Source organism: Carassius gibelio, chromosome A14 (assembly GCF_023724105.1).
Source record: "Carassius gibelio isolate Cgi1373 ecotype wild population from Czech Republic chromosome A14, carGib1.2-hapl.c, whole genome shotgun sequence".
NCBI classification, from domain to species: Eukaryota; Metazoa; Chordata; class Actinopteri; order Cypriniformes; family Cyprinidae; genus Carassius; species Carassius gibelio.
In genome coordinates this window covers 10,110,136-10,124,152 of record NC_068384.1, presented here as the reverse complement: position 1 = coordinate 10,124,152, position 14,017 = coordinate 10,110,136, and the positions used below count along the sequence as shown (strand labels likewise).

Here is a 14,017-nt window from a genome sequence, read left to right as displayed (position 1 = left end):
ACATCCCCTTCACACGTGTGAGGACGCAGCACGCTCACACTTTCATTAGATGGGGATCAATCATCTGCTCACATTGGGTAATCACAATTTAATTTCATGCATTTCAAATTTTAATTTGTTTATTATTATGCCCCAAACTGTCATTACAGAAAGCCGCTACTGTGCATGTTTGTTTTCATCTGCCAAGTAAGATCAGCACTATGCAGAGGGAAAGAGATGAACTATCTTGGTTCTTTCTCTATGCCGCGAAGGAGCGGGCATCTGAGGTCTAAGGTTTGTATGATTCACTTCATTGGAAAATGACCTAAACAAATGCTCTGTGCCAAAACAATGAGCTGCTTAAAGAAACAGGATATCAAGACAGGAACTCTTCTGATGCAAAGTGACCCAGAAGGTAGGCAACTTAATTATACTGCCTACAAAGATACTCTTTTTGGATAAATAGAAAGAAATGTTGATTATGAGTACTGCAGGTATTAAAGCATTACTTTTATTTAAAGAATAATTAATTTACACATGTGTGTGCCATGGATTCTTGCACTTATTAGAGTATCATGCCGTTACCTTAGTAACATACAAACATCAAACTACTGAAATGATTTGTGAGTTGTGCGCCACAAAAATAATTCATATTAAAACTTTATAATAGCTGTTATATTTTGCATCCAGCTCTTTAGGTTCTGAAAAAAAGCATATGTGTCTTATTTTATCCTGTAAGACAGCGAGGGTGAATAAGAGGAATATCGAGGGCAAAAAAGCATTGACCCTTTAAGTGGTGAAACACATAGGTTTAAGGTGATTAAGCAGTCATTAATTCTATCTGACACTAACGGTGAGCTGATTAGCACTGTAAGGTGAACCCTGTTGACATAATAGAAGCAGAGCACAGGGTGGGCAGATTTGCAGCCAACAATTCTGCAAACAGTGGACAACACAGTATGGAGTCCCGTTAAAAGAAAGGAAGAAAGAGAGAGAGAGATTTTTTTTATCAAATTAGTGAAGCAGACATTCTTTGGCACGTACCACATCAGTTAAGTCATTTTATCTGGTAATCTTGTTTGGAATTGAATAATCTAATTTGCTTTAAATAATGATGTTCCACTAATTTTCCAGTCAAGACGCTTCCATTTTGTTACTCCCATGCCTCTTTCCTCTTGTTCTTCTGTGTCTCTGTGATTGCGCAGATGTTTGTTACTTTTTTCCACAGAGTCCAGCCATTGATGAATCAGGGATTTCTCTCAACAATACTGGTTTCCAGAAGGGTTCTTTCAGAGGAGTGGCGAGGGAAAAGATAGAGTGAACAAAAGTGAGACACCTTAGAGAGGCTTCTATTTGAAAAAAAAAATACCTATACAAAAAAGGACAAAAGCATCCAAGGAAGAATGTGAAACACAAAGGGACATATAGATCTGAAGGAGGAACTGAGGTTAAATTTGAATGGTTGGCTGATATCAAAATGCCAAGTTATGTCATGAAAAGTTGATGCAGGCTGATGGATCATCAATGCTAACTAATTGTTTTTATAGCATTAAACTTCTTTGCACAAGCTGATTTGTTCATGTTGCATATGCAGCCAATGAGCTTACTGCTTTACATATGGCTAGTTGGAATTCACAAGAGCATCTTGCAGCGCACTAATAGAGGTCCACTGAAACCCTCCATAAATAAGATTTAAATAAACAAAAACATATAAAAAAATTAAAATAATAATTTTAAATAATTCTATCTTCCAAACCATGTCTCTCTACTTTACTTCAATAACCCTGGAATAATTTTTCAAATTGCAGGGCTGTCAGGACAGATTTTTCTGTAAATTGTATAGGTCCACCATGCACGTCATAGAGAAAAAGTGACCTTGGATCATTAAAAATATATGGGTAATAACAGCATTTAAAAACTAAAGGTGTTTGTTTGTTTATTTATTTATTTATTAGCTTATTAGATTTAATAAGCAAATAATATCATATAATAATAATTTACTATATACAGTACTTATTTGTTATTTATAGTATAAAATATGTTAATAGCAATTGCATTTTTTTTTTTATATTAACTGTAATATAATATTTTATTGTACATAAATTGCTAAATGAATTGTAAAAAAAAAAAAATGCTAATGTAGGTTTTGGAACTTGAAATGCTAGGAACTAACATAAACTAGGCAGACACAAAAATCTGCTGATAATCGGTGTATCAATATCAGGTTGTATTATCAAGAGTGGAAGATCCAGGCAGTCACTGTATTGCGGAGGCCTGGCTTTGAACATTGTGCACGGGGGAAGATCAGTCTTAGCAAAGCAGAGATGTGATGCTGGATTATGGCAGAAGCGATGAGGCATCAGGTGCTTCTCATCACATGCTACCAGTGAGGCTTGTTGTGTTACCACTTGGCCAACCATTTCTTTCACGAGTCTGGACTTGGGTTGCCAATAGGAAAGCCTAGGTGACTGATTTGGAAACTTCATTTACAAGCACAGCCCACCCTGTTGTCAGGATAAGCATGGTGAGTTATAGCCTTCGAAATATCCATTGTGTTAAAGCTGTTACATTCCTAATTGAATTGTTCCCTTACTGTGATAATGCAAAGTGGCTTTTCTGTACTGATACTACAATTTGTATTCGGTCAATGTTTCAGAAGAATCTCTTTATGAGGATACTGTCAAAGTTAATGTCTGAAATTGTTTTTCTTTTTCCATCGAGGCACAATGTCAGTCATTTCAAACTTTACACTTAACAAAGATATAAAAAGGGAAAGTGATAGAGAAATAGAGAAAGATGGCCTGTCTACTTAGTATACTTGAAAGTACCCATTTCAATATTCGTTGAAGCATGTTGAGGAGTTCCACAGAATAACAATCACCCTCCATCGAGACATTCAAAAGACATAAATCCTCAAGAACAATTAGCTAATAACAGACATGAGAGACAACGGGGACAAAGGAATCTCAGACCACCTAAAGGACTGTCATCTCAGATTGCTCAATTACACATTTTGCCAAAGGACCTCCAGTTTACAGGCATTGATTGTGCATAGATCTTCGCAGCAGTAATTTGTGTTTTTCAGTCATGAAAACTATGGGAAAGTCACACTTCAGCACACAGCAGCTGAGGGGCATGGCAGAAGAAAGAGATATTGAGACGCTGCTGGCAACTGGCATATTTTTCCTACCAATGGCAGACAGCCTGGGCTGGAACGGTAGCCAATAGACTAATCTAAAAGCTCAGAGCCTGCCATGAGGCAAGTTTGCTTAGTAAGAATGACAAGTGGAAATCAGAGAGCCCCAGGCTACACCTCTAGCAGTTTTGGGGTGGGGAGTGAGGTAGCTCAGGGAGTTCATTTGTCCGTGAGCTTACCATCCATGCCAGATCTGTGAGAAAGACAACCGGCACTGGGAGAATCTCTAACAAGCTGAGAAATGAACATATACGAGGGAAAACAGTGTTCTTCCCAACCTAGTATATTTCATCTCTTCAATCTACAAGATGCCAACATATAGACTACGGGTGTTGTGACATACCAGTATTGACGATAACCATGATATTTAAAGCAATAACTATCGATATTGTGTTAATTTAGACGATATACCGGTATTAGCGATAACCATATAACCATAATATTTAAAATGAACAGTTCTCTTATGATAACACCACATGTAAATACTCCAGCTTAACTAAACATGCTGATTGGTTGAGTTCACGCTGCATTGTGATTTCAACCATTTATTTGGAGAATTTTCAAAATATTACTGTTATTGTGTCATGGAGTACAGTTTTAAAAGTATTTTAGGCGAGATTGTAGTTGTTTAAAACTAAAATCTGCGGTTATATTTATAAATACAGCAACTATTTAAAAATGCGTTTAGCTGATTTCGGTGACAATCAGCTCCATGTGATCAGAGGGAGCTCAGTGCTCATGTTTACAGATGAGAGCAGTCTCACCATGGCTAGCCCTTCTGACATTTGCCGCTTGCTATGATGTCTCTTTAGTGGTTAAACATAAAATATAATGTTTTGGATCAATCTTACAGTTGATCTTTGGTCTTTATTCAATAACCGTATTTTCCAGACTTTAAGTCACACTTATTTTCATAGTTTGGCTGGTCCTGCGACTTATATTCAGGTGCGACTTATTTATCAAAATTAATTTGACATGAACCAAGAGACATGGATCAAGAGAAAACATTACCATCTACAGCCACGAGAGGCACTCTATGCTGCTCAATGCTCCTGTAGCCTCTCCCTGAAAACATAGAGCGCCCTCTCGCGGCTGTAGATGGTAATGTTTTCTCTTGGTTCTTGGTTCTAAATAAATGCGACTTATTGCGCCATCCCGTCCGTGGGAGTTCACACTTCCATGTCAAACTGGCAAAGTCAAACTACCAAGGATGCAAGTCCAAAATGTTCATACTTTCTATTAAGAAATTCGCACAGACCTTCTTAACCAGACAATTTGTCTAATCTTTACGGTAATTTAGACGGCGGTGGAAACACAGAAAGCAACAAATCTGGGAGATAAAAGTTCCTATGAAAAAAAGTTAATGGTATAATTGTTCTGGGTAATTTTGATGGAAACGAGGCTAAATAAAAACTCAATAAACAAAGTAAAAATCATTTGACTGATGTAAATTTGCCCCCAAGGATTCTATAGATATCACAATATATCGAAATTGTGAATTATTATGGCCACAATAACCGTGATATGAAAAATCTAATATCCTGACAGCCCTAATACAGATTGAAACTACAAAGCAATGCCGACTGAAGAAATATGATCTGCTGTGGAAAGATTATAAAATACTTTTTATTTTTTTACTAAAAAAAAAAGGCAAAATAAAGATTCCCTCTTTGTAAACTCTCCTGACATCTCTACTGGAAAGTATCATGCTTAAACAAACCCAAAAGCAAAGAACAAATCCAGATTTAATGAATATTATCTGTAATTTAACACCTTTTCATGCTTGTAGCTTTGAAAGGGGCTTTGCTGTGGAGTAAGCCTTTTCCCACATGGTTGATTTCATTTGAAGTTGCCATAATCTTTGTGTGCATTCCTCTGAGTCTACCTTTCCTGAAATATGTCAAATGTTCGCTACAGAAGCTACTTTTTTGAAAAGTATATGACAGGGAGTCAAGAATCCACAACAGAAGGTTACTTTCTACAGTCACACAAACTTCTGTAAGATTAAAGTTAACTGAAGCTTAAAAGAACGAAATGCCTTATGTGTCTCATCCTTTTGAGATGATGGTCAAAGCTACTGGATCTCCATAGATGAAAACACGTTTCACTCATATACGACAGCCCCCCCCCCCCCCCCCCCCCCCAAAAAAAAGACATGGATCAGGTTATGTACAAAATTTGTCCTTGACATACTGTCTCAAAAAGTGCATGTAACCACATATCCAGTATTTAGGGTGATTAAATGTTTAAGAGATCATAGAAAACATTCAGGTATGACGCTGGATTACATATAAAAGGGCTGTAATTTAAGTGCATTCATTTAATTAATTAAAGATTTTTGTATATATATATATATATTAGATATTGTTATATATTGAATATTTTAGATAGGCTACAATATTCTCTGTTTTTGCCAACAAAACTATTACCTACAAAGCTACAGCAGAACTGTTGTGCATCTCAGAGCAGCAAACAGCTGTGATTCATTTCTGAATGAATCCATGTTTTAAATGAATCGAGTGAACAAATTATTCAATGGCCATTTCATAAAGAGAGCCATTTAGTTCATCCCTAAATGAATTAACAGTTTGAAAGAATCAAATGAATGAATGGCTCAATTACTTATAACAACATTACCACCACATATATATATTTATATCCTGTATAACGTACATTCTTTTATGGAACATAAAATAAGATAATGAAGAATGTTGGTAACCAGAAGAAAAGAAGAATGTTGGCAACCAAGAATAACTTTTTATTGTACATTGTACACTTTCATTTAATTTATGATCCATAGTTTATGTTAGGCCATTAAAGCCTAAATGTTAATGTAATAAATGTTATGTTGAATCAAATTAAATGTTTCTAACTAAAGCTGCTTGATACTTGATACTTTTCTAATTTAACACAATAATGATATTAAATATGAAAATATTTTGGAGGGTATTTCACAGCCACATTTAATTTCCAATTAATTAGATTAATTAATTGCCACATCATGTAATTGTTAGATTAAACATTTTAATTGATTGACAGCCCTTTACAAAACAAGTTTAGATCTAGCGCAGTTTATTTATTTTCATTATTATTTTTATTGTCATTGTGTCTGAGTATAGTTAGTCCTGTGATTAGAACTGCAGGAGTCAGTTGACGGTTTACTACTGCCTAAAAATTGAAAGATCAGTGTTTGTCTAATAAGCAGTGAGAAAACCAAGCTTCTCTGTCCAAAAACACACCACAAACTTTTAAGTTCACTGGTGGCAGTGACTAAAGTTGGCTGTTACTTTAATAACACCAGATGTTTAAAGAAAAGCAGAAGAACTTAAACACAGCAGTCGTTTTTCAGTTAACAACTATGTTAACCTGTAAAAAGCTTCAGGAATATGCAAATGAGATCTACAGCTGGTCCAAAGTGTGACTGTGCGAGTCACGGATCACGGGTCAGCCCACGATCTGCCCTCCCTGATGAGCTCGTTAGCAGGCTGAGGTCTGCCACGTAGGGGGCCATTTACTTGACTGGACTGATTGAGAATGTGGGCATTTCCCTTTGTCCATCAATAACTGCCCAATCAGTGCTCAAGCGGAAAGCTGTCTGCACTGCAGGCACTTCACTAATGTTCCGTAAATGTGAGTCTGACCAATATGAATGCAGTAACACTGAATCATTTGACAGGTCAGATAAAGAAATAACAAAAGAAAGAATGGGTCAGAGAAAGAAAAGATGAAAGGATGAAAATAATGAAAGAATGAATGTAATACTGAATCATTAGATTGCTCAAACAAAACATCAACAGAACGAAGAACATGAAAGAATAAAAGTCTAAAGAACAGCAAAAGCAAGGAAGGAAGGAAGGAATCCAAAACTGATTCATAAAACTGCTCGTATTATGAAAAATAGTGAATGAAAGCCCAAAATAAAAGAAAGGACAGAAGGGAAGAAGACATCAGTTACATCAGGAAGGACAGACCCAAAATGTCTGTCTCAACATATAAAGATGCTATCATTATGCTTAACCTGGTGCACAGGGGAAGTTTTATGGAGCACAATGTGGAGTCAGAGCACAACTGATAAGAGCTATATAGATGTCTTCCCTGCTGGCACCTGATGACTCTGCTCAGTGTGTTAGTCCACTACTACGAGACCCAAGGACATGCTTTACACTGAAGGTCAGAGAAAATACCTCCAAGCATTGAGCTCTGATGGCCACTGGATCCTCTCTCGCTCAACTGCCCATGCTTGGGGCAGGGTCACCCATCAGTGGTGTCCTCCCTCTGGGCCACAACACAACCCAACACAAACATGAAATAGAGAGAGAGAGAGAGACAGAGAAAAACACAACCACCTAATGTCCATGTCACCTCTGAAACCCCCCATACTTAAACATCTCAGTGAGAAAACTCTAACTGATTTGGCATTAAGCCCACTCAAATGCCAGCCAAGGACCAAACACATGCTGGAACTACTTAAATGCATTGATGAACAAAAATATAAAAGAGGAGCTGAAAGAAAGAGGTGAAGGACTTCCTCATGAAAATGCATTTTCATGACAGTTTTTGACCATATACTTCATCCTCATTTTTAATTAAGTGACAATTTCCATGCAAGCACACTCTAAAGGGGTCCTATTATGCTCTTTGACAAAGTTTTGATGTTGTTTTGGGGGTGTACTAGAACATTTTCTCACAAAAAAAAATAAAATAAAATGCCAGTCTGGCATGAAGGGGTGGAATAGTTATCAAATGTATCAAATAAAGGCCCACCTTCTGAAATACAAAATGTTCTGTGATTGGTTAGCTGGGCCAGTGTGTGTTGTGACTGGTAGTACTTGGCGCCTGGTCGGGAAATGTCACGTCCCTTACCATAGCCGCCTGCCAGCTTCGTTGTAAATATTGCATCAAAATCAAATAAATTTGAGCGCGATTAAAACCCAGAGGATTATAACCACTCTAAGTTTTTCTCCTTTGGGAAAGTGTCTGCAACATAGTGATAAAACATGTCGCCTTCTCTAGTAAAGCTCAACAAGGTCCCGTCCCATTCCTCGATCTTTGTGATATCACAAATTCCGAAAAATATGTGTTGTCATCCAAACGAGTCGTTTAATGTACTTTTTTAAAAAGTGATTTCTGTTGAATAAAATATCTCCTTTTGAAGTGGATTTGCAACTTTGTAACTTTGCAGGTATATTTTATGCTCAAACAGCAACATTACAGACTAACTAAAGCTGAAAAAGCATAATAGGACCCCTTTAAAGGGATACTAACTATATGCTGAATAAAGTTGTCGTTTTTGCTATTTTTGGACCAAAATGTATTTTCGATGCTTCAAAAAATTCTAACTGACCCTCTGATGTCACATGGACTATTTTGATGATGTTTTTCTTACCTTTCTGGACATGGACAGTATACCGTACACACAGCTTCAATGGAGGGACTGAGAGCTCCCAGACTAAATCTAAAATATCTTTGACTGTGTTCCAAAGATAAACTGAGGTCTTACAGGTTTGGAACAACATGAAGTTAAGTTATTAATTACATAATTTTGGTACTGAGGTGTTTTAGAGAGTAGTGCAACAGCGAACCTTGATTAAAAATCACACTATAAAACTCTTAAATTTAACTGCCACAGCTTTTTTATATATATATATATATATATATATATATATATATATATATATATATATATATATATATATATATATATATATATATATATATATATATATATATATATATATATTCCTTAGTGTCAAACTTTAATTCAGTGGCCTTTGGAAAAAGGTTTGTCTGTGCTCAAAAGTAAATAAAAAAAGAACAACCATTCAGATATGCCACAACTGGCTCCAGCTTAAACCACTGTGGATGGGACACCTGTGTCCCAGCAGCATCTGGTATGACTCTGAACAGATGACAAGGCCAGCAAAGAGACATAAGTAAGAGTGACGCTGTAGTTCTGGCTGCCTGGGAACACTGGCAGGGGGGCGGCTGTCTTTCATAGTGGGACCAAATGGCTCGACCATCCAAATCAGCTTGTAAAACACACAGCCAGACATCCGTCTTACATACACAACAACAGCAGTTACAGCATTCATACACATTCTGGTAACAGTTACAATGATCTCAGTCGGGAGGCCTAAATAAACACAGAAACACACACTTGTATTTTGGTCTTTTGGGATGGAACTGTCACGTTTGTCTATAACTGACACCAATCACTAAATCCAAGATGGCTATTGCAGCTAATAGGCATGTTTTTTTTTTTAATGACACTTTCAGCTTAATGTAAATCTGCCACATAAACAGGTTTCTACTTTTCTACTTGTCATTTAGCAGATACTTTTAACCTCAGTAGTTATGGGTTTGTACCCAGAACGTTGTAGGTTCCAGACCCACAAGGGATGATCCATGATCCATCAACACTCTGTTACTCCAGGGTTACTTTGCCTGCAAGATGAGCACTCCAAGTTGCTTTGGATAAAAGAATCTTCTAAATGGCAAATGGTAAAGTAGAAGCTTTCTGGTCTGGTGCCCAAAAGATTGTAGGTTCAAACCCTTTGTGGGATGATTCATGAGGTAATCAAAGTTCTCTAGGATGTTATTGCTAACACAGTGTAGAACTTATAATTGGAATTAGGAGTACTTTTAGAAATAAAATATAAGGGATTCTGTGTGGTACCTTGCAGAGGAAGCTGATGTTGAAGCCGAATGTCTGAGCATTTCTGGAGCCAGAGTTCATGTAATTTCCGATCAGCAGCACCAGTTCCAGGATCATGCTGAAACCTTCGCTCTTCTTCACCTCCTCGCATGCGAATGTCACATTCATGATGTCAGGCCGGATGTTGTTTACCTGCTCCTCAAACGTCAGCTTGAAGATGATCCCGTTAAGTCGGGGACGCAACATCTTTACTGAGCTCATCTGAAATGGAGAAAGAACAACTTAAAGCTAAACATCCTTAGCTATCACAAAACACACAAATATTGCTTTTGGAATATGGAATTGGTTATTTTATTCATTTGATGACTAAATAGCTATTTAGCTTGGCCTAAAGCACAAAAGGAACAGCAAGTTACTGCATTTTGATTAAACCTAACTAAACCTTTCTTCTTCTTTTTTTTATAAAACTGCACACAAGATGAATCACTCGCAATAAAACCAGAAACAAGGTTAAAAAAGCTGAAAAAAGCTGTGGCACAGTAACAAAAAAAAGCCCATAAACAAAATTAAGAAGTTAACCGTCCAATTGTTAACACAGTAAACAGACATTTTGCTACAAATCTTGTAAAAAATAAATGTCAGATTCTGCCTTTCACCTATAATTACATTTAACCGTAATGACAGCAACAATATAACTGGTTTGGTGCTGGAGTGAGATGACATTTCAGTTAAAAGACAGCGAGGAGGAGGAGGAAAGGAAGAAGCAAGGAGGCAAAACAACAACAACATGGATCCTGCAGGAGCTGCTTGTTGGAGGGCGACCTCAGACACTCTCGCTCTAGATTTCTGCATAATCCGACGCTCACAGGCAGACCAGAGACGAGTCTGGGTGTACCATTACCACTCACATTTATTCATCTTTATGAGCAAGTTGCCAATCAAAAAACCCTGAGTCTGCCCCACGCCCCCGTTCACAGCCCAGCCCCACCTCCTCCCTGCACATCCAGATTTGATTTCTCTGTATAAGAGGAAATCACAATAAAAGAGGGTGAGTTGGTGACAGCTCTGACGGAAGACAAGCTGAGAGTGACTTATTTCCCCAAGGAGCAGTGCGAGGTGGTGTTGATGAGGTGCTTCCACAGCCTGCCTGTATATTACCCGCCTTGAGCTCAGTCACAGGAGGAGACTGTCACAACGTGCTTCATTACACCCTCCAAAGACTCAGGTAGTGAAAGACACAACAGAGAGAGAGAGTGAGAGGGCTGTTCTGTTACCCTGCTCTGAATTGATTCCTATGTGAATCAGCTGTCAAAGGCAGGTTTGTCAGATGTGCCATAATATCAGAGAAGATGCGTATGCATCAACCTGTGCATAACAAGACTACATCTGACTGCAACTGTAGAGTTCTCATGTAGAAAATCCTGTCATCATTCGCTCCTCCTAATGTTACATGGAATGCTCTTCTCTTTACAATGAACGAATGCATCAGCTCCAAATATAGAAACTCTGCTGTGCCTGAAATAAGTTGATTTATTAGTTTTATTACTGTTATATATTATATTCTTGTTCAAAACTCACAGAAAACCAAATGGGCACCAGTTGTCATGACAACAAAAAAGTTTATGGACGCCGCACCTATGAGATCCGTACTAAAGGAAACCCACTGTTGAATTGATGAATTATTATTGTTTTCTTTAAATAGCACCTTTCTTTTGTAGTTGCCTTACAAAAGAGCAAATCATAAAGGAAACAAATAAATACATATATAAGACCTGGCGACGGCGGCAACAACAATACTACAACCAGAATAAAAGGTATGCATTCTTTCTTTGCGTGAACATCTGGGCCACATAGTGACGTAAAGAAGGGGGGGGGGGGGGGGGGTTAGAACGAGCTGTTTTAGGGGCTGTGGACGAGTATTAACTTTTATAAAGAATATCTCTTTGGATTTGAGACTTTAGTCTTGGCAACTTTACAGATCTTCTTTATGCACAAAGAGCTTGTAACAGTCCAAAGAGAAAGAAAAATTAAGTCGCATCATATAACACCTTTAAAACAGAAATCAAGAAAAGAAAAAAAAAAAGAAAATAAACCTATATGCAAAACAAACAAACAGAGTCCTCAATTCACTGATATATTTGTCAGCATACACTGGCACCGATGAGCAAAGGAGGTAAAAGCTCATTTTAATTGGCTATAATTTAATAAAAACATCTTTTTGAAGATTTATGTTTGTGTCCCATGGAATACAGTAAGCCATGGTGGGTTTGGAAGGACACAAAAGTGATTGAATGATAACAGAATTTTCACTTTTTGATGAACTATTCCTTTAATCCAGGTGTGAATCACATCAAATGTAGACCTTTGTACTGTGCAGAACTAAGTGATGTAAAGAGACACTTAAATATTTGAGACCGAGTCAAGACAAAGGCCAACGTTAATGGGATTTGTCAATATAGGAAGGAAGTCTAAGAACTCAGGACCTAATCATGCTCTGTAGTAAAATAAAGCTCTGCCTTACTTTTTATTATTCATCAAAATCATAGCTTCCGTCAGTCACAACCAGGCTACTAGATTTGACTTGTCATAAAAAATGCCCTTTATATTCTTGGCCTTTTAATTATACATTACTAAGTCTCTTTATATATTGAATAGCGCTGATCCTGCATTGAGCCTGAAGGCAGTCTTCTTTCTCCTGCATGCTCTCTCTCTCTGTGCCCAATTTCCCGCTGCCCCGCATTCTGCTTTTCAGCTCAAAATCCTTCACAAGGAAGTAGAGAGCTATTGGTGTGAACAACAACAGAAATGGAAAGGAGGGTGATTTTGGTATTAGAGTGAGAGAGAAAGAGAGTGGGGGAGAGAAATAGGCAGAAGTGGAACAGAGATGTGTGAAGGGTTATGCTCTGGAGTGTGTCGAAAAGTAGAGGGGAAATAGTGAATCAGAGCCAAAGGAAAGAGACTGAAAGTGGAAGAGGGGAAGAAAAGACTAAGAAAATTAGAAGGATAAAATCGATAGGCAATTGAAATGCTTTTTAGTGTGAGATTCCCTCTTTTTCAGTAAATTATTGGTGCTTGTGCCAAGCCCAGTGTGTTTGGATGTTGATTATAATGTTAAGAGAACAGGTTTTGTGTAACTGTTTTGTTTGGCCTCTGATGTTGTAATTTCATTAACAGAAATGCATGGAATGATGCCAAACTGGGCACTGGGTCTGGCACCTGCACCGTGGAAATAGCTGCACCCGGAATAAAACACTGACCAATAACAAAACTTTCAGGGACCAAATTCCTTTTTTTTAGTTTACAGAATTGCTCGAAACAGATGGTTGCTCATGGTGTCATCTATATTCATCTACTGATTAATTATTAGAATCCAAAAATCAGCTAGTGTGTGGAACAGTTGCAGAAGATTATGGTGCAGTTCTAAAATCAATATTAAATTAAAAATCTACATCTAAAAGTAAATTTTAACCCTCTGTGTGCCGGCGCGTTTACCTGCAGTTTTTCTCAATAACAGAGACAATAATCTAAAATACCCAGATACAGATAAGACTAAAATCAATCAAATCTATAAAGGGTCTATTTTAATTTCTGTACACTGACAGTATCAACACAACACTGTGCTTTTGTCAAATTAACAAAATAAACAGGGTGAGCTTTCTGCTGTCTCGGTCTCCTTGAACTTCCTTCTGAAACGAAATCACAAAAATGAATCGAACGAAATGAATTGAATTCAAAGTAAAGTACCGACTTTCCCGTCTCTGAGCTCATTATCTGCAGTCATACCTGCCCTCATCATCTAGATTAAAAAACGTTCATAATAAAGATCAAGATTCATCCACTTTTGATCATTTTTGGAAGAAGACCTGTTATGAGGAATATGCCAGAATTTACCTCAGAAGAACAGTGCAATCTGACGTGGCTTTATTCAGCAGACTATACCATTTATTCTTACTCACATTAGTTAATTTACGTGTTATTTTAGCATAAACTTGTACAGATTTTACTAGTTGGGCTTGTCCTAAACATCTTGCCATACTGAAAAGTGAGTAAAATATGTTGAAATATGATATAAATGTACATATATACACAACTTTTTTTTTATTACATATAGCCCAAATGTCATATGAAACGAGGATGTGAAATTATATATATATATATATATATATATATATATATATATATATTTT

The 14,017-nt window shown here is 37.1% G+C and overlaps 1 protein-coding gene across 9 annotated transcripts in view; it reads right to left on the bottom strand.

The window, feature by feature from the left end:
- LOC128027467 (protein diaphanous homolog 2) overlaps positions 1-14,017 on the bottom strand; it is a 375,948-nt gene that overhangs the window by 134,254 nt on the left and 227,677 nt on the right. For 8 of the 9 annotated variants that reach the window (XM_052615104.1, XM_052615108.1, XM_052615109.1 and 5 more), the window contains one exon: positions 9,852-10,091. In XM_052615104.1, coding sequence (XP_052471064.1) covers positions 9,852-10,091 — 240 coding nt within the window. Of the gene's footprint in view, positions 1-8,940; positions 9,205-9,851; positions 10,092-14,017 lie in introns of those variants that run through there. The other variant, XM_052615113.1, reaches the window with a different exon arrangement.